The sequence below is a fragment of the Haemaphysalis longicornis genome, unplaced genomic scaffold (genome assembly GCF_048455015.1).
Source record: "Haemaphysalis longicornis isolate Haplotype H1 unplaced genomic scaffold, Haemaphysalis longicornis Haplotype H1 scaffold_197, whole genome shotgun sequence".
Lineage (NCBI taxonomy): Eukaryota > Metazoa > Arthropoda > Arachnida > Ixodida > Ixodidae > Haemaphysalis > Haemaphysalis longicornis.
The window spans coordinates 241,667-262,661 of NW_027526292.1; the positions used below are offsets into that span (position 1 = coordinate 241,667).

General features: G+C 50.7%; 1 protein-coding gene across 1 annotated transcript in view; it reads right to left on the bottom strand.

The window, feature by feature from the left end:
* Positions 1-1,206: 1,206 nt before the first annotated feature.
* The window catches only part of LOC144166902 (cytochrome P450 3A29-like), a 67,795-nt gene continuing 48,006 nt past the window's right edge, over positions 1,207-20,995 (bottom strand). Inside the window, exons 10-11 of the mRNA XM_077696353.1 lie at positions 6,420-6,582; positions 1,207-1,371 (exon numbers count right to left, since the gene is read on the bottom strand). Coding sequence (XP_077552479.1) covers positions 1,282-1,371; positions 6,420-6,582 — 253 coding nt within the window. The 3' untranslated portion in view covers positions 1,207-1,281. The remainder of the gene's footprint in view (positions 1,372-6,419; positions 6,583-20,995) is intronic.

A 20,995-nucleotide genomic window follows, 5' to 3' on the forward strand; every position in this document is an offset into this window, starting at 1 on the left:
AGAGCTTCGAGTTTCGCTCCTTTCCGCTCAGTGAACAAGGCTTCCGTAGGGAACCCTAAACGTCGTTTTTACCTCTTAACAAAAAAGGGTTTTATACCAGGGTCAACCAAGATCTGACTGATGTCATATTCGTCAACAAAAAAGGGTTTTATACCAGGGTCAACCAAGATCGGACTGATGTCATATTCGTCACGTAAATGACATCGCCAGAAAACTTCGACTGACGCGGCTGAGCCGGGATTTGAGCCCCGAACTCTTTCGCCGCAACGGGAGATACGAAACCCGCTCCCGACTGCGCTATGGACAGACGCGTACAAAGAACGACAAACGCGCGTTATATTCCTCTTTTCAGATGCTTCTGCCGTGTAGGAGAGGCGAAGCGAAGTAGCGCATCATGACGCTAATGAGCGCCGACAGTTGGCGCCTCGATGCCAGCGCCTACGTGTAGGGGGGACGCACAGCGTAACCTGCGGAGAAGCCTGTAAGGCAGCGACCACGGAGTTAGATCGACGCGACTTGCGAATATCGCGCTCCGCTGCTCCTTTCGCTGCAGCGGGCCGTGTGTTCACCAAACGATTCGCTGACAACCCGTTTGCTTTCGTTCGCATGGCCGGTTTGCTAGCGCCTCCGGTTTGAGTCGGATTTACGCAATGCTCCGGCGCGTGCAATCCAGTGCCTAACGTTGATGCACCAGTTCATATCAATGCACAGTAAGCATTCAGCCATCACCAGTTTCTTCTACTATGAATCTTTTACCCGACCAGACGAGATTTCGTCGAACCTTCGACTTCAACATCGTCTTTTTCCACGCTTAGTTCTTTTGTCGTCGCTGCAGAAATTTATAAGCATATTTAGTGCGGGAAATTATGGAGACGACTCGTATCAGGCTCAAAATACTCGCATAAGGTACGTTTTTGCGCCGCGCGGAGTAAGACCTGGCTGCGGTGATGAGGCGCAGGGTCCCCGAGTATGTACGGCGGGATCGTGTTATCACACACGGCTGCAATACGGCGGCGGGGAGTCGGTCAGGATGATAGCGATAGACATTTTACGACGTGTGTAGGAACCCGCCACTGCAATACGCCGGGACTCGGTGCCTCCCTTTTCCCGATACCTGTGCTGAAATCAGTTATCAGCAGAGACATTGTAGAAATATTCAGTGCATTTATAACATATACGACTAAGCCAAATGTTACAAAACTTTCGTCGAAATTTATGACACCATTTTTATTTCCTTTAACGGAAACAATATTGTTACATTATTCTTCTTCTGGAAACATTTCAGGACGAGTGGTCTTCCCGCTTGCGTATCCCGATGGTGATGTCTTCAACGCTCAACACACCAAACCCTTTGGCGATCTTCAACGGAACCTGTTGATGAAGTAAGAGTAGACACTTGTATTTCGAAAGGAGTACCGCTGGTCACGATTGGGAAGGGGGGTGGAGGGGGGCGTTAGACACAACACCGGAAGTTTCCAGCAACTTACTTCGTTCAAAGAAAAAATTATAGAGCAGTTCTCGCTACCTACGGTGTTAATGGCCGGAGCGCTTGATATAAGGAAACACTATTGATATTTTGTCACGTTGTGCAGGCGTAGCGTCGCAGAAATGGGCCTCGGGCTGAAGGTAAATTAGAGCACCTGGTGGCTGCAAACGATAGAACTTTTTTGCATCAGTCCTCAATTAGAAATAGAAAAACAGTCTCCAGTGGCCGTCTGTGCATACTTCGTTTCTTTGCATACCGTCACGTTCTCACTGGTATTGTTTTGAATGAGTTTGCTTGCACATGCATACGGTAGATGCGGCAGGCAGTTGAGACTAATAATTCGAGTAATGGAGCGTATTGTAAACATTTATTTTAATTGGAAGTATAACAAAAAAGCGCCTTCACCCCCGAAGCAGTAACATAAATTGATTTCTACTTCCTACTAGTTGCGTGAAACTTTCGTGAGCGGAAGGTACTTCTAACTCAACAGCGATTCGTTTATACATACAGAGCTGATGCGACACTGCCGGGGAGCGCCGGGGCAGATGTAGGTCGCTGAGCTCGCGTTGCAGTAGTTCCCTCCGGATGGCGTGTGCGCCTGTCTCGATAACTGTATATGGAGCGACGGATGAGCAACAAAATCTGGGCTGGCATGTGGTTGGGACACACGTATTCTGTGCGTGAACGTTAGTTTCACTTCTGAAACAATCTCGAAGTCCGTTAACAGGTGCCCAAGCTCCCTGTGAAAGGAAGTTGCTTGCGCCATTCCCTTTTTTCCTTGCCCGCACTTGAATATGCCGACGCGTGCCTTGTCAACCAGTACGAACCACTTTTGGAGAGGAATGTGACTTGTTAATACCGCACTTAATACCAGTCACGTCATTAACTTGCAGACAGCATTCAATTACACACCAGCCCAAAGTCACGCTGTAATCGCTTGTGTGTGCTCATTTTTCTCAGCATTAAATATATTTCCATCGAAAGCTTCTAAGTTTAATTTTCTTATACTCAAGCTCATTTACAGATATATCATTAAGCTCCTTTCTCGTTAAAAGGAAATGAAGTTCTTCCAGGCGCAAAAGCTTTGCAAGGTAGAATAGAAAATAACCGAACCTTTCCTGAGAAAATCGTCGAGCAGATGAACTGTCACATAAGCCTTCCCATTTAGAAAGGCAGCAAGGAAATAAGCGGCTCGGCAAGCCACCTCATCAGGACGATCGCGAAGAGGCTTCGCACAAGAAACATACGGTGCGGCTGGGCTGGAGGTGCTGAACACGCGGGTGACTTCGTTAACGAGGCCGCCAACGCGTGGGCGAGGGTCGGAAAGGTATCCGCTCCCACCTATCGCACCGACCCGGTTGACGCAGCGCCGCTTCCAAGCAAGAAAGCAAGGCCGATTTTCGCGGCGCAACACCCCACTTGCCAATACCACTGCCAGGAGGACATCCCACGGGCGCCAAACCCCAGGCACGCAAGAGCCGCGGCTGCTCTACTGAGCACGTGCTCGAAAAGGGGCGGGAGCGTAAGCGCAAAGTGCTCGCAGAGTGCCTAATAATAATAATAATACTTTATTAGCATACATATATTCTGGGAGACCCAAGCCTGCAAGGGCCGCAGAAGGCAGTGTGCCCATACCAATAGCCCTGCGGGCCCAGCCTGGGTCCCAATGTTCATAGCTATTCACCACAGACTACACCAGTGCTGCACTACGCAGTCCGTTGGGCAGCCCTCATTATAGTCCTTAGGTCGTCGTCGTCGGGCGGGAATGTTCCAGTGTAGTCAGATGGGAGCTGGCGCCATAGAGCTGCTGCACGGGGCAGCCAAGATGAGCCATGGCGTTGCGTGCGCGTAAGGAGCGGCTGAAGACGGCCTTGAGCGGTGGTTCCCCACCGCTCAAGACCACTGGGCGAACCACCCGAGAACCCCACATAGCCCACCATCGCGACGCGTTCCTCATGTCACTCACTGACGAGGACCACAACGCACCACATGCTGTGTGAGTGCTCGGGGCTCGCAACTGAGAGAAGAGCCGATCTCCCGCCGAACAGGAGTGCGCATCGCCTCGTCTGTGCCGGGCTCTCCAAAAAGAGAGTGCCATGTCCCTGTGGACTTTTGCAATTGACACGGCGATGCCCAAGACAATGTAGACGCCCTCACTTCGTTTACCTGTTTCTCTAGACCTTTAGTCTACCTTTCTAACCCAAGAATAATAATAAAAGTGTTTCTCTTGTACTTGTCCGTCTCACTTCCGCCCAATTGACCCCATTCTGGTAGCTCCGTATTTAGCTTCTAGGCAGCCAGGGCGAATAGTAGGGGCCCTGAAGCAGCCGCCCACTCACTTTTCCCTTGCTTACTGGCTTGCTTGCTGGCTTGCTTGCGTTCCTCTTTCGGTAGGACGGTCCATTTTTGCCCTTCATGGTCTCAATTACCTTCTGGTGTTTTTAGCGGCAGCTGGAGGCGACATCGTTTTGGTTTGTGATTTTTTTCGAATTTTCTTAAGACACCTGTACTGCTTCATGTAAAATTCTATTAAGGCCAGCCTACGTATTAGGCGGGCATAGTCACTTCATTCTGCATTTAGTTCAGAAGAATCCCGTGGGAAATGTTCATAGTGAAACTTGACTTACCCTCAATACAATTGGGTGGCACAAGTGTGCCAGACAAGTCAATATGAACAAAAAACGCTCTCGACATACAGGCGTCAAAGCAGTAGTGAGCCACAGCTTGCGAAAAATTTTCTTAGTGTTGTTGCCTTTGGTTTCATTCGCGTTATAAGGTGTTTTCGCATTAAGAACGCGAACTTACGCAGTATTCATGTCATGCGCTAAATAAAGAGCGAACGTTTACGCCTCAGGATAAAAGAAAGCCCAAGCCGGCAGAAACAGTCTTCTTCTTTCCGCGCTGTCACTTCAACGTTTTGTAGCATGAGCTACACTGACCGAGGTTGAGCAGTTTCGCGTGGCTCCTGGAAAGCCGTGCTCCGCATTCGCGAGGAGCAGTGACGTCACACGGCGAACAGAACATTGCTCTCTGCCCGGCGTCTCTCATGCACCCCACGCGCCCAGCGTCTTCGCCGACCTCCGTTCCGCACGTGGCGGCCTGGTCCACTTGATGATCATGCGAAGGGTGGCCGGGTGCGGAACTGATGGCTCGTGCGTCGCAGCAACACCGGCGTGCGCCTGTAGAACCAGCTTAGCCCTGGGGCGATTGGTGACGCTTGATAAATATATATGTGTCACATAATGAGCATACCATGTGTGTGTCATTGAAGCAACAGTAAGCATGATAATCAAGATAATCCTAGACAACAAGGAAAGCTAAGAATAACCAGCTGAACCTTAGCTCAAGCGACGTATATGGTGGCATAGCCGAGCTAAGCCACTGCTAAATTTTTCGCCGTACCTGTTACTTGCGCTTCAAGACGGGCCTCGCCGTACTTTCCTACCATGACAGCGGTTTTAGCTGCAAAGAACTGAACAAAACGCATACATTGCACTGTTTGGCCTTAATCTAAAGTAAGGAGCGAATAATTCACTGTTATCCGTGCTTCCTGGCGGAATAAGCTCCAGCATCGGTGGATAACAGGGCTTCAGTCATCACTATCTCCTACGCCCACCTGGACAACACGTGCATACTGTTTACTATTACGCCCAGTGCTGCACAAAATGCCTCTGTTGGGCAGTAACGTTTGCGCAGAAGTCGAACTAAAAAAGCACGCGTTTTTTTTTAGGTAAGTTTACAGTCTGTACAAAAATACGAGCGGCGACAAAAAAAGAAGCATGTTGAGTACCTTAATGGTACGAGCACGCTTTAACTTAAGTGGGTTCCCGGACCCATTTTGGCCTTGCAGTGATTTTTCTGCTATTTATAACGGTTTATTCGTGCCCATGTTATAGTAGCAGAAATCGATGTCACTTTAGGGTAACTGATAATGCATATTTTATCTTTATCTTCCCTGGAAGAAGAAGCTGGGGCAGAAGAAATCGCGGGAGGAAGCATTGCCACTTTCCTTGCGCGCTCTATGCACCTTCCATGCTATGCCTCTAGTGCGTTGTACCACGTTTGTAATGCTGCCAGTTCCGGTATATAACGCTGCCGGATACCACGGGAGCCTGTACGAGATAGGTTCAGGCTCCCTGGGACACAAACAGCATTTCCTCACCAGACAATGATTTAGCTACCCTGGTTGAGTACATTTGCTAAAAACCTCCCAATGCTTGCACAAACACACTATCGGACTTCAGGCACTCGATAGGCGTGGCTGCAGATCTTTGGGAGAGGCCTTCGTCCTGCGATGGGCATAACCGAGCTTAAAGTAGAAATAAAGATAAAGTTACGATAGAGATAGAGATAAAGATAATGTATATTTAAACTGTACACCCACAGATAGAACAACATACTAGATCTTCCTTGGATTGAAAAAAGATCTATCCCATTCTCTGTTTCAATTTCCTCTGCGGGAAAAGGAAACTCACTTAGTTTTCTGAGATCTAGTTTAAAGGAAAGACGATGTGTTTTTTATCTTTTTCCCATTCGTCCGACCTCTTTGTACCGTCTACGTAGACGACGATGGCACTCCGGCTGTGGCACGCCGGCGTCGCCAAGTTTTGCCTCCGCATTCCTCGTGCGCTCGAAAATCCTGTAGTGCCACTCACTCGTGGTCTTTCTGCGTGACCCCCCGAGAATTCGCACTGACTGAATGTGGCGTCAGATCTCTGCGCAAAAACACCCACCCCAGCGCATTTGGTTTTCATGTTTTGCATGTTTCAGCTTAGCATGAACTAGCTTAGTATGAATAGCCAGGTAGGCTTAGTATGAACTAGCCGCGACAAATATGTCGTTATAAAACACCATTCATTTTGTCTTACTGCTGCTGTGGCGTGGTGTAACTAAACTAAACAGGCACACGAAAGCTCAAGTATACTATGTATACCTGTGTTTTTTCTGTGCGTACAAAACGGACGCTCCGCACTGAGTGGAACAGGCACAGCTTGACTGCCTGCAAAGCAAGGCGCATTCCGATGCAGTTCCTCGGCCCGGCTCCGAAAGGAAGGTAGGTGTACGGCCGTATTGAGCACACGTTGCTCTCGCTGAACCTGCGCAGAGTTGCACGCATTAAGAATGAGTCACACGGGAGACAAAATACGTCTACCCAATGACTTCGCCTTCTAGAATCTATGCTCGAAGGAGCTACCCCGTGCAGTCAACGATGCTACAATTTGCCACTGGGAAGTGTAAGATGACGATGAAATCAGCCCCTTCTATACGACTGCGTATGTCGTTGTACGGTGCCAGCAGTTTGATACCCACGCGGTGGAGGTGGTGGTGTCCGCGGCGCAAGAGGCACCAGGGCGAGACGGGTGCAGTTACCATGTCGATGGCGCCGCGGTAGACGTTTGCTCTCTGTTATTCTTGAAGGAACGTGACAGGGGGCAGGGGCCAGTAGCGGAGTGCGGGAGACCCTTGGATATGCGCACGCTGATTCGGAAGTGATGAACCGTGGTGTTCCGATTGTAACCAGTCACCTGTCCGTCGGTGCGTTATCACATCTTTCACATGACGGAAGCATGTTTGTCCCGGCGTACGTAATGAAGCATTCATAAGAAATATCATTCCTGATAGTACCCTGGAAACACTAAATCATTCAATGCAGCATTTTCGCTCAATTGTTTTCAGTAGTAGCCTACTAACAACGGCCCGTCGTCTTGTGCAACATGGCCATATTTAGATGGTAGTTACATTCGTAATATCAGGGCCATGTTTTGTTAGAACACGTAACTGCCATCGCACCATGAATAAACAGGCAGAGGGTGCGATGAGCAGGGAGAGGAGGAGGGAAGAGTAGCCCGACTTCAGCAGAGGCTAGCAATGCGGTAGCTCGACAACCAATCAGCCGTTCGATCGTCGACGTGACGTCAGGACAAGGAGACCGTGGCCTCTTCGATTTACATCCTCGGAGTCACCGCGGATAGTCAAATGTTGTGCGAGAATACCTCACTTCATAGAAATGCACGTGAAAAACAAATGGAGCCCATGACTTTAAATCGAAGAGCCCCACTGCTCTTGGCGCTGCCTCCGCGCCGCGGCCAACGCAGTAGCTGACATCGGCGCTGACACGCGGGCATGTTGCTTGAAAATATCTGCACGTGTAGAGTCGCCGTTTGACACATTGTGTTGGGAAAAGCACGAATATTACTTGGACAAGGAACAAGACAGCACGTAGCGCTTCGTCCTGTCTCCTTCCTTGTCCAAGTATTGTTTTACCGTGTAGCACAGGTCTATCTTCGCTACACGGTGAAAGAATGAGTTTTGGGGATAAAACTACGAAATCCAGCCGCACGTGGGTCCCTGAAAATTTCCTTCTCTGGCGCTATAAGTATGGCAAATTCCCTGAAAGAAAGTGGTAGTGGTGGCGGTGTTAGCTTGGCAAGAATTGCTAGCAATTGCTCCGCCCTAACTCCACCTATTATTGGAGACACTTCACCTCGAGTCCGCCTGTTCTGTCTCCTGGGGCAAGCTATGAAGGAGCGAGCCCTCCCTGCGCCCGATGTCCCCTCGGAAAGACGATGTGGCCCAGAGTGTTGTTTGGGGATGCCAACTTTCGAATCACAGAGCATTGAAGTTTGTTCTCCAGCATGCTCCGGGCAGCACATTACATAGAAGTGAACATCCTCTAGCACTGCACATGACGAACAGAGAGGTGCTCGCACGAACATCTGTATTTGCCAGCTTCTCCATATCTTGCACCTCGCACTTGCCATATGACCTTCAACGGAACTTTCTTACAGTATCGGGGAACACGTCATTTCCACTATAATTTATTTTTACGAATTTTTGTCTGGCGTGTTTTGCACAAAACGTGAAAAGGGCCCACCTATACTCAGTGACGAAAAAGCTAAAGGCCTTGCAATGAACTTCCTGGTCCCACGCTGCTGCAGCAGACACTTCCGTTTATTACTTTATACGGAATCGCGTATTTATTACATAAAATATATCGCATAGCCACCAGAGTAGTTCTAAAGGACATACAGCTTTGCTTCGGTTTCGCTTCCCAACCACATCGGCTACTTTTTGTTGCAGCTGAAAGCTAATTTCCGCAAGTCCATGTACATTGCGCATGTTAAATGTCTTTCGAAGATGTAATAAAGCCGCATCTTTGACTCCAGTGCGCATCATGTAGCCTCTGTGCGCAAAAACCCAGGACAAACGTGGCGCAAGATTGTAGCCACAAATCGGTGATTAGATATGAATTCACGGAACACCAGAGTTCAGTTTACAGATCAAGGAATTTAGAATATAATTTTACAATGATACCAACTCGGGCATCGGAAACACATATGCGGCACGTCCGCGACATTAAGCTTATCGAAGTCAAACAATATGCCCCGTACGGCACTCTGCTGCGTTATTCCTCATAAAAATATTAATTCCCATAATGTAACAATTAGATGCACAGGTTGCCAAAAATGAAACTATCGGCACGGCTCCTCCCGGCCCGGCGCCTGCTGTCTGCATGGCTGATTGCGCATGTGGGTCCCTCACTAGTAGAGAATGCGTACCAATTTTCTAGATCTCCACCGAAGCTCTTCGTTTCTATCGAAAGTAGCACCAGCCGGCGCCTTACGCGGCAGTACGAGCGCCGGGAGGATTCCGAGCAGCTTGCAGCCGGCGCTGAAGCCTGCTAACGGTACCGTTTAGCTCGACATGGGTATGTTTATTTGATGCACCACCATTCTTGGCGAGTGCCTCACCGCGCCAACACTGTAACACCCTGCACCTTCACAAAAATACAGGAACGCCACACGTTGATTGATTGTAGGGTTTAAGTTTTCGTCACCGTGCCTATTCAAAATCCTTCAATTTAAACGATACTTTGGGAGCGCCCTTTCATAGCGTTCCAAGCGCCGCTCGAAGTAAAGCTGTTAGGAGTTGGATCAAAAAATGGCCTTTCAAAATCAGTGTTGTTTTCATTCTTGCAACAGAAACGGGATTTTTAACACGCGTTTGAATCACCTGGGTGTGGAAAAGAGGCGTGGTCATCGCGCGTCACTGCTACCAACGAAGAATGCGTGCCACTCGTAATTACTCTGCACCAGAGTTTTTTTTTTTTTTGTTATCCGGGCAGGAATGGTGAAACTGAAAACAATTTTCAGTGGTCAGGTTCGCGCTAAAATAGTAATAATCCTAGAAATCGGCTGACAATGTCAAGTAGTGCCTGTTTGCAAAGCTACTTTACGATTTTAGACAGTTTTATTGCGTTTGCGTACGTTGTTCTAAGTTAATGTGGTAGTTCTACTTACCACAGGACCATTCGCGAACAGCTTACAACAGTTTCGGTTTCGTTTCTGCATTGCGAAATCAATATTTTGTGCTACTACGCAGTTACCCAAATTACTCAAGGCGCAGTTACTTAAGGCGCCAACCTGCCATGGCGCCTTGAGCGTCCGCGACTGTCCCTCGAAAAAATCACGCCGCTCCTGATTTCCCCCCACCCTAACCCGATTTCAGCGATAAGAACATCAGGCGCAAGTCAAAAGATCACACCCAGTCGCCAGTTATCTGTTCCAACGAGGACAGCGCTTAAACCCGGCCTTACATACTGCCAGCTGTTCGCCTTCCAGTTTCATTTCCATACGAGAGTATCTCCGAATGTCTAGTGTTGCTGCTTGGTTGAACTGTCTATTCGGACGGAGTCTCCGAAGGTTTTTGCACTGTTTCATTCCAAAAATGTTCGGTGGCGCTGCAATAGAGGACGTTGTTGTGCTGATCTTTTTTTTATCGCGCAACAGCGTCGCATCTCATTCCTGCAAGCAAGGCTACAACTGTCAGTGAGAATATGATAATAAAGCTCAACTTCATGTTTTGAGAAATAACTGACCGTGAACATCAACACGCATCCACCCCGGAGTTCCGTTTTCAACTTCATGCATGTTTTTTCCGCATCGCGTGCTTGTCCCATATATTGCGCTCGCTGTAAATGCAAAGTCAGTCATTGACAAGATGTTTTAGCGTAGAGTTTCTTACAATATACACTAGAGAGAAATCTGGCGCTAGCGTCTATGTGGCTCACATTAAGGCCGTCTGTGTCGTCATGGACCGCCATTATATCATGCGCTCGCCTCAGTTTCATCATTGGCTTGGATTGAAACGTTTTAGTGACCGCAAATTTAAACAAAGTGCCACAATAATGCGGAGAAGGGTGTGCACACATGGAAGTGGAAAATACAAACAGGCTGTTTTAAAACTAAGGTAAAAGGAAGTAACGCGTATTTTTGCCGAAACGGTTGTGCCCGCTATTGCGCAGGCGAAGCTTGTAGTTACGAACAATGTTAATATTTAGGGGGGGGGGACTCATTGGGGACGCTGATTTTATTAATTTTACCGTTATTTCAAATAATAAGTTCTTTGAAGAGTTCGGAAAGTTATTTGAGCGTACCTATAAAAACGTTGCCTTCGTGGTGAACCGGTGCACCAACCGCCAGCTAGTTTACCAAGAAAAAAGAAAACGTGGCGTTCAGTCGTGGACGATGACAAGATAGGACGCATACAAGCGCCCGCATCTGTCGTATCTTGTCTTCGTCGAAGTACGTTTTGTTTTTTCTTTTCACACACTAAAAATTTTTACGCCCAAAAGGGTGCTTCAGCTTGTCGCCGCAGGAGCACCCTAAAAACTGAATATTTTACGCCCTTTAGGGTGCTTGGATTTTGTCGCCGCAGGAGCACCCTTTGTTAAGCACCCCAGAAGACAGGTGCCTTATAACACCCTTTTCCGCCTGAAAGTATCCTAGGGTGCTACTTAGCACCCCAATCTGTAGGAGCATCTTCTGCAAAAGCACCTGTAAGGTCCACTTATGAGATTAGCGGCCAGGTGCCTGTGCTGCGCGTGAGAACGCGCCGCTCTGTCTGGCGACGTAGCACTGCCGACACTGCGCTGCAACCACCGCTAATTCGTCGCGGCGTGCGCGGGAGACGGATTGTCTGGCCCTCCGCATTCCTAAAGGGTAATCCCCCATTGAGAAGGCAGACTGCGGCGCCGGATTCCAGGAACGCCTGCCGGACCCGCTGGGATTACCGGCGTGTCTCTATTGTTGTCGCGTCCCGGTCAGCATGACGCACTGTCGCCGCCTTTCGTTTTCACCCCGCGGTGTCACCCGAACTTGCTCGTCTACGAGCGTGCCGTTGACCTGAGATAGCGGCGCCTCATTGGATATTCCGTGACGTGCTGAGTGACAGCTGTCTACGTGAATTCGGGCACTCCCATACGCGTGTACGAACGCTACAGGGGCGTTCCCGAGAGAGGGCGATCTCGAGGTTTTAAAAGGCCGAACTTGGCCGTTGGAAAGGGTTCTCGTCTGAGCGCTGAGCTGGCAGTTCCCGGCGAGACAAGGAGTCTCGACCGTTAACGCTAGGTTGGGATTTAGGAGCCCCCTAGTCGAGGTTAAGATCGCGTCGGAGGTTCAGGGTGCAGCGCCGCACCGGGCAACTAGACGGATCTTGCGGCGAGACAGAGTCTCGGCCGTCGTTTTACGAGCGGTTTGTGTACGCTCCGAGAATAGGAAGAGTTAGACGAAGTTGAGGAGCTCGAGTGATTTGTCCGCACTCGGAGCTAGCTTCTAGCTGAAGTTTGAAGTTTTTCTTTCAAATCAACCGGAGCCCGGGCGATTGGGTTCCTGATCGACACCGGACTTCGGGGAAACGATCTTCGCTGGCGCAGCCGACAGGATTTGGCAGAAGAAATCACCAGGCCACAACCAGGGGCGGCAAGCAGACGCAAGCCCACCCTCATCAGCGGCAGCCGAGCTCCGCGCGGAGTGGAGCGGCAGAGCCAAGCCAGCGCACGGGGCCAACGACGCGGCGGCCGACCACCGGAGGTGCGGGTGAGTGGGATTTCTTGCGCTTCGTTGTGGCGGTGTAGGCTGCGTCTGGGGTTGCATAGTCGTCACGCGGAGCATGCTGGCGAACATGGCGGACGGAGACGGAAATGGTCAGACGCATGAGGCACCACCTCAAGGAGGAACAGCGGCAGGAGGGGTGGTCCAAGCGGAGTCCGAAACAATGATTATTAGGCGAATGGAATTGGAGTTTCAAGAGCGAAAGAGAAAAGCAGAGCGCGAATTCGAAGAACGGGAGAGAGAAGCGGAGGAGCGAGAGAGAAGAAAGGCGCGAGAATTTAAGGAGCGCATGCAAAGGCTGAAGCGCGAATCTGAAGAGCGGTTGCGAAGGTATGAGTTGGAGCTGGAGCGGAGAAGGCAGACGCCCTTGCGCTCGGACACCCGCGAGCAGAAACAATGGGGCACAGACCCAGCAAGTCGTATTGCGACCGCGAAGTTGAATGGTTCAGGCCAGGGTTCGGAAGTTGAACGTTGCGATGAGAAAGTAAGCAGCCGTGACTCCCCACACGAAGCTAGCATTTCCGCCGGTGTCGAACGCGTGGAGACGGACATTGGGATGAGGAGCGACGAAGTAGGCGCGGCCGGTGATACCGTAGAGCGGTGTAATGAAGCGATGCTCGAACATGACGAGCAGCCTCGCAGGCAAAGTTTGGGGATGGAGCTGCAGCGCATAGGGCAGAACCCGTCGAGCGGGCCCAGTTAAGCATTGACAGCAAAGATGAATGGGGGCAGCCCGTTTTTCAACTTGAAGCCGCGCGATAACGAGGTAAGCGGCCGTGGCTCCGCACAGGTGGCGAGCGGCTCAGCCGGGGACAGCTGCATGGAAGGGGAAGCGAGCGCGGAGTCAAAGGGTAGCCCCGTTGTCGCGGGTGTAGAGCCGCCAGCCGCTTTTGCACCGGGCACTGCGTTTATGCATGCTGAACTTGCTGGCACGGGCAGTGCCCAAATTCTAATCGGTGGAGCGGAGGAGACTGGAGTCGTGCAGGAAAGTCTTGGGGCCCGCTGCGCTCCCAATTACGCTCGAGAGTTGCACGAGAAAGCGAACTCCGTGTCGGGCGTTCAGGAGCTCGCCCAGAAGAGAAAGGAGATAGAAGACGAGAAAGCATGTGACGAGACGGAGCGAAAAAGAGACGGTGTTGACGATCGGGCTGAGGAAAAGCAGGAGTTGAAGGCGGATAAGGGAGCTGAGAAGGTAGACTGGGTTGAACATGTAGAAAATGGAAGAGGAATTGAGAGAGAACGCGAAAAGACGGAGGATGAGGAGCTCAGAACGTTTGAAGAGGGTAGGAACGATACGGAGACGTCGCGTGGGTTTGGTAGTCTTGATGGTGAGAGTGTAACCGAGGAGGCCGATGGAGAACACGAAAACGCAGGCGTGGAGACTGCGAAACCAAGAATGAGAGCTCCCGAGGAGGTTGTGAAGGAGAGGGAGAAACCATGTGAGGAGGCAGCTACAGTTGAAAGCGAGGAACGAGACGCAATCAGCGATCTCGCGAAACCGGTGGCTGAGATAGAGCTTCGTAGCTTTAGTGTTGGTTGCGGCCATTACCGAGATTTAGTCGGGAGCCGCGCTGGATGGGTTGACGCACTAAGTTCTGCGACCTGGCCGTGTGTCACAGGCCCGAGCTCTGAGTTGTGCCAGGATGAGTGCGTGCTGGGACAGCCGAAAAACTGTCTTCGTCAGGCCGTTGCTCAGAATGCACCTAGCGTGCACGAGCGGGTTTTGGTAGTGACAGGTGCTTGTGAGGTTGTTGTTGTGGGGCAGTCTGTGCGTAAGGGAAAGAATGATCCCGAAAAGGTCGTCGCGTTCGCGGGCCGCCATTGCGCTCCAGCATCAACCCTGCGCTCACGCGGCCAGCGCGCAGCATTGCCTTACGTTGGGGCATTGGAGAGGCATGGCCACTTGGCCTATGGGGCAGGAAACGGGGTCGCATTTTGTGATACCACTCCGTCTTCCCCGAAGTTGTGTTCGCCTCATGGGGCTAAATTGTCGAGACTTGCGTTGACATTGCAACGCTACGCGGTCTGGATCATCTGCAGAGGGGGCTGGAAGTACGCGAATGCACTCCCCTGTTTTCACATTGTTGCTTGGGGAGGCTGGTATTGAATTGCCTCCGAGCCTTAACACCGCCACGACGGACGTGAACGTTCCCGTTCACCCGTCCTTTTTCGCTGGTGGTGGTGTGTGTGTGTGTGTGCCGCGGTTGTGCGCGACGAGAGGCCTTGAGTGCTCGATCCGTGCCCCGAATTGGTCGATCCGCAGCCCGAACCGAACTTTCTGTGCACCGCAAGCGAGCGAAAGCACAGCCGATCATTTTTGAAGGAACGTTATGAGGCTACGCCGTCAAGGAGGACATTTGCGCGCGTGCGCATAGTGGCAATGCAAACTTTCTTAACGTTTTATTTTTGTTGACCGCAAAATTGCCCGTGTTCTTTACCAGTCCTTATTCCTTTTGTTCTTGTTGTCGAGTGCCGGAGTAATTATGCGTGTTTGCAGTTATAGCGCGCATCAGTGTTTTAGGTTGAGTTGTCTCGTTGTTCGTGGCGTTTACGCGCTCCGGAGACACGACCCCATTTCTTTTACCCGCACTTAGTGTTTTTAGCAATTTTCTGGTGTGTTTCCGGTTTGCTAGAGTATTCCGTCCTGTTGAACGGCTAGTGAATAGGTTGTGTTTGTAGATTAGGGGAGACAGAGTTCGGATCAGCTGAACTGCAGAAATAGCAGGGGGCTCATTTGTGGTTATACCCAGCTCCTTCCACGTGTTTTTTTTTTTATGCCGCTGTTATTGCGGAAGGAGAGATGAAACGAGTGGCCCTTTTAAATTCTTTTCGGATTGACTGAACCAAGAGGTCCAGTAACCCTCTTAAAGGGGGGAGTTGTAAGGTCCACTTATGAGATTAGCGGCCAGGTGCCTGTGCTGCGCGTGAGAACGCGCCGCTCTGTCTGGCGACGTAGCACTGCCGACACTGCGCTGCAACCACCGCTAATTCGTCGCGGCGTGCGCGGGAGACGGATTGTCTGGCCCTCCGCATTCCTAAAGGGTAATCCCCCATTGAGAAGGCAGACTGCGGCGCCGGATTCCAGGAACGCCTGCCGGACCCGCTGGGATTACCGGCGTGTCTCTATTGTTGTCGCGTCCCGGTCAGCATGACGCACTGTCGCCGCCTTTCGTTTTCACCCCGCGGTGTCACCCGAACTTGCTCGTCTACGAGCGTGCCGTTGACCTGAGATAGCGGCGCCTCATTGGATATTCCGTGACGTGCTGAGTGACAGCTGTCTACGTGAATTCGGGCACTCCCATACGCGTGTACGAACGCTACAGGGGCGTTCCCGAGAGAGGGCGATCTCGAGGTTTTAAAAGGCCGAACTTGGCCGTTGGAAAGGGTTCTCGTCTGAGCGCTGAGCTGGCAGTTCCCGGCGAGACAAGGAGTCTCGACCGTTAACGCTAGGTTGGGATTTAGGAGCCCCCTAGTCGAGGTTAAGATCGCGTCGGAGGTTCAGGGTGCAGCGCCGCACCGGGCAACTAGACGGATCTTGCGGCGAGACAGAGTCTCGGCCGTCGTTTCTCGAGCGGTTTGTGTACGCTCCGAGAATAGGAAGAGTTAGACGAAGTTGAGGAGCTCGAGTGATTTGTCCGCACTCGCAGCTAGCTTCTAGCTGAAGTTTGAAGTTTTTCTTTTCGTTTCTCATGCACCCAGTTTTCATACTGTAAATAGCTGTACATAAACTTCCGTTTTACTTAATCGACTTCAACGCCTCGAGTTCGTCAATTCGACCGGAACTTCAACACCATCACCCAGCCAGCCTCCTGCCAAATCAACCGGAGCCCGGGCGATTGGGTTCCTGATCGACACCGGACTTCGGGGAAACGATCTTCACTGCACCCACCTAAAGGGGTACAAAAAGGGTGTGTCATCCTCGGTTCACAAATGGTGCAGCAGGTGTGAGACCACATATTGCACAATATCACACACGATTATGGTATGAAACATTCGTGCTTTCCAAGCTCGGTTCTGTGAGACATTCCATTGAAGCTCAACGTCAGCTGATAATTTCCTCGAACTTGTGTCGTTAAAACATCAATTTAAAGAGTCAGGAGCCACATCTCAGTACAGAGTTATAACTTTAGAGGTAGTTGATTATCCAAAACTTCGTAAAAAACAATTTATATGTTCATTTTGCCGAACTGCAGTACACATCCTTCGAGCTTCACTGCACAGCCTAACCATGCTGTGCAGTGAAAGCAATTAGGTGTGCAACACTTCAACCACACAAAACTTCCTTGAACCTTAAAACCCTTGGCTTCTCAGTACTGCATCAAACTTCCAATGAAGGTAGCTACCTGCAATGTTTAGTGCCTTATTCTTGAGCTGAGCAGGAAGGTTCAATATGAAGGAAGACCAAATGCAAAATGTATATTTTCCTCCGTAATGCGGCTCATAATATAGTTTCCTCCGTACTGTGGCTCATAATCTACTTATAAAAGTTGGGTACCCAAGCCATTTATTTTCGTTTGCATTATTCTTTTTGGTTTACGAAAAAATATTCATACAGCACTTGCAAGGTTTGGTGGTATATGGAGTTTTATAAGCATACCTTTAGACTAAATGACCCCACATAGCAATAACAAGAACTGGAAACATCACAGAACAATGCATACAATTTCCCTGGTGAAGCCCATGGTTGAAATGTAATGTCATTGTTGAGAAAACATTATTTTATCATGAGGCTAGCTTGTACACGGTGCCTTGCATTATGTCCCTGCCGGTGGATGTGGGGTCATTTGTCACTGTTGCAAATGAAAAGCCAACAGCCAGGGCCCATTAGTTTTGGCTAGTATTACGAGGTGCCTCACGGCAAGCATTCTACGTCGATAGACTTTTTTAGAGTTGACTAGAACTGAAATCAGCAAAAGATTCTTTACAAAACATTCAGTCTATCCGCAGCTTTAGGTTTTGCTAATTTCCATATTTGGGTTTCTTCTGCCTTTCTTAAAGGGACACTGAAGTGATTTGTAAACATTGCGGGATTACTAGCGCAAATTGTAGTTCGGAGTCCGTAGGCATTGTTTCGACCACTCTGGCCGCGTTTACGCGAATTTATTTAGTAGAAAAATCAATTCGAAAATGCTGTCCTCCTCTCTTTACGCTCGCCCAGTTTCTGTGGCGTTTTCGTGTGACGTCAGCAGGAGATGAGCTGGAAAATGGCTGCGCTACTGCACGGTTCGCCGACCACCCGACCTACCGATCGAGTCAGTCGGCCCAGCGTTTCGTCCGCCGGCCGCCGACGGGTCGTCGCTATTCGCTCGCTCAATTGAAACTAAGCCACAACACCTTTGTGAATGAAAGAATGTGCCTTTCCTTACTTTGTTAGTTTGTAAACTGTGTCAGACTCAGAGTCCGGGCCGCTCCACACAAGCGCTGCACAAGTGCACATGCGACGCTTCGCTGACTTTACGCTAGTAGGAAAATCTAAGGCCCATTGAAGGCGGGAGAAGAGTCAGCAAAGTCAATATAGGTACTAAGAAAATAAAATAACCTGAAACTTTTACCGTACAGCGCAAAACTAGGGAGCAGGAAGCAATTTTTGTGCTGGGTAAACAAGCACAGCGGTCAGCAGCACGACCGCACATCTGCGAACGCTTTTCCGTCAAAGAAATGCAATTGCTAGACGTGAGATATTGTGGAAGTTTGGGGGCGCTTACTGCAGGAGTGATATATAACAAATAGTCACATAAAGTACTTAAAATGCTTAAAATAAATAAAAGTGTAAACTGGTCATAAATTATAAACCTTATATATCCGAACCCGGCCAGCAGTCTCTCCCCAGCTCTCAGAGGGTGCAGTCATGCACAAAGACGGCTCCTCGAAAGCGGAAGGCGCGAGCGCGCCGAACCGGTCCTCTGCGCCACCCCAAGTGCCCGCCGCTCGGACGGGCTACCGTACCCTGCTTCCCACCCTGCCGACGGGTAAGCTAAGTGAAAACTCGGTGTTTTTGCATGGCGACCCGTCGGCACGGCCGTACAAGATCGACGACGTTGCAGCGGCTCTCAGCGCTGTGACTGACTTGAAGAGGATCACCTGCCTAGGACCTTTTCAGTTTAACCATGTATGGATGGTTACGTTCCAGTCACCCGAAGAAATGAAAGAACTGGCCTCGAAGGGGGAAATCGAGGCGAAAGGAAAAAGGTGCCTGGTCATTGACCCGAACAATCAGGAAAAGACAGTGAAGCTCCACTGGGTACCCACAACCGTGCCAGACAAACTTCTGGTGCACCACCTGGAACGCTTCGGTGTCGTCAAAAGTGTTTCGTTCGAGAAGTGGCGACGCCCAAACATGGACCACATGGGAAGCATCACGAGGGTGGTGCAGATCGTGCCGAGGGACGCGAACTCCCTTGATGCGATACCCCACCAGGTCACCATCTACGGAAACCTGGTCCTAATAGAAGTACCCGGCCGGCCTGCCATGTGCCTGCGCTGCCAAATGTTAGGCCACATGCGCCGGCAGTGTACAACGCCCTGGTGTCGCGTCTGTCGCACGTTTGGACACGACAGCGCTGCGTGTGTGCAAAGCTACGCCGCCAAGGCCAGAGGCAAGCGCGCGGAACAACCTCTCGATGAGTTTATGGACATCAAAGAAATGCAAGAAACAATGAACCCACAGCCTTCCTCCCAGGCAAAGGGCGTTCAACCCGCCAAGGAAAATGAAAGGAATGAAGGCGCCGATAACGTCTCCCCCCCTGGCGAGACCTTGGATACAGCTGCGGGGAAGGAGGGAGGTGTCCCTGACTTGCCACTGGAGAATGACGCAGCCGCAACCCCCCGCCCCCTTCTTCAAAACGCCGCCGGAACCGAGCAAGAACAGGCAGCGGAGGGGGAAAACGAGCAGGAAACCAGCCGAGAAGAAAAGGACGCGGCGCCGGCGCCCATCAGCGACCCGTGCCCCTCCACCTCAGTAGCCAGCCAGGGAGCACCTCAAGAGAGAGAGTCGAAACACGACGTCAGGCACGAGCCAAGCAAGCCGCCACCACCCGAGACGGTCAGGAGGGGAAGAGGCCCACCACAAAAGACGCACCACCGAGAATTCCTGAATAGCTCAGGGGGGAACAGAAAACAGCCCCAGCGCAAGACGGCAGGACCGCCTCCCCCACCGGCTGTGCGGACACGACACCGCGCGACAATGGCAGCGGTTGCGGCTGAGCGGATAATCGGTAAGCCCTCACCCCACGATGACAGCCCCCCTCAACGCGGTTAAAATAGCTACTATTAACGTAGTTAGCCTAATTTCTTCCAAACGTAAGAACTGGCTGCTCGACCTTTTAAACAACGAGAATATCGATGTTGCCCTTTTGCAAGAAACCAAGTTATCATCAATCGAAGACAGCCAAAATTTTGTCCGCCTATTCGGCCACAAATTCCGGTGCTTCCACACCTTAACTTCAGCCCGCGCAGGCGGTACAGCCATTTTAATACGGAAAAACCCTTCCCTCAAAATTGTTGACTGCGAGCTCGCAGAAAACGGCCGTTTTTGCCTCGTTGATGTCCTCGTGGGGAGCGAGCTGGTGCGATTTGCGTGTGTCTACGCCCCCAATGAAACAGCAGCTCGCTCGGACCTGTTTAACGCCCTGCGGCCTTACTTGTGTGTGTTTGGGGCAGTTTTCCTTGGGGGTGACTTCAACTGTGTGTTGAGGGCTAACGACAGAACAGGGAAAGGTGGTGGCGTCGACGCATCGTCCCGTGTTTTGAGCGCAGTCCTACGGGACAGCGACCTGTCCGACGTAGCCTTGGGGCGCAGCTGGCCAACCAAACGCTACACGCGCTGGCAGGGCTCGTCCCACGCGCGTCTGGACCGGATCTACGTGTCGGGGGAAGGGGTTAGACGAGTGTCCGACTACACCGTCACTCCCATCTCGTTCTCTGACCACGGCCTCGTAACGTGCACCGTGGCCCTTAACACATACACGGCTAAGCAGAACTCAAGTACCCGATGGCTAATGAACTCCACAGTACTTAAAAACGAGACATTTGTCGAAAACACTCAAAAAGAAATTGAAGCTCTTCGGTCGGGAACCATTAGTGTGGAAAAGTGGGAAACTTTTAAAGCACGCATAAAGAGTTTTGCAGTCACCATAGGGCGCGAGGAGGCCGCACGAAAAAAAAAAAAGGGCCGCCTCACGGAGACTCTCTGCGCGCTCATTGAGGCTGATGAAGAAAGACCAGGGGAGTTTAAAGACGATATCCGGTTAATTAAAGAAGAGCTCCGGGGAGAGCTTGAGAAGAGTTTTTGGGGAGCCCTGGTGCGGAGCAGGGAGCAAAAGGTAGAGTTCGAGGCAAGGCCATCGAAGCTTTTTGCAGCCTTCGAAAGGGAGAACTCGGCACAGAAAAACATCACGGAGGTCAAACATCCCGCAGGTGTGGCAAGAAGCAATGAGGAAGTCGCAAGAGCTTTCGCTGAATATTATGCAGAACTATTCTCTCGACGGTCAGTCCTAGATGCAATACCAGCTGAAGTGCTAAATCAAATTCCCAAAATACCTGAAGAAACCAAAGATTTGATCAACACCCTCATAACAGAAGCGGAAATAGAGCGTACCATCAAGAGCCTACCGCGGAA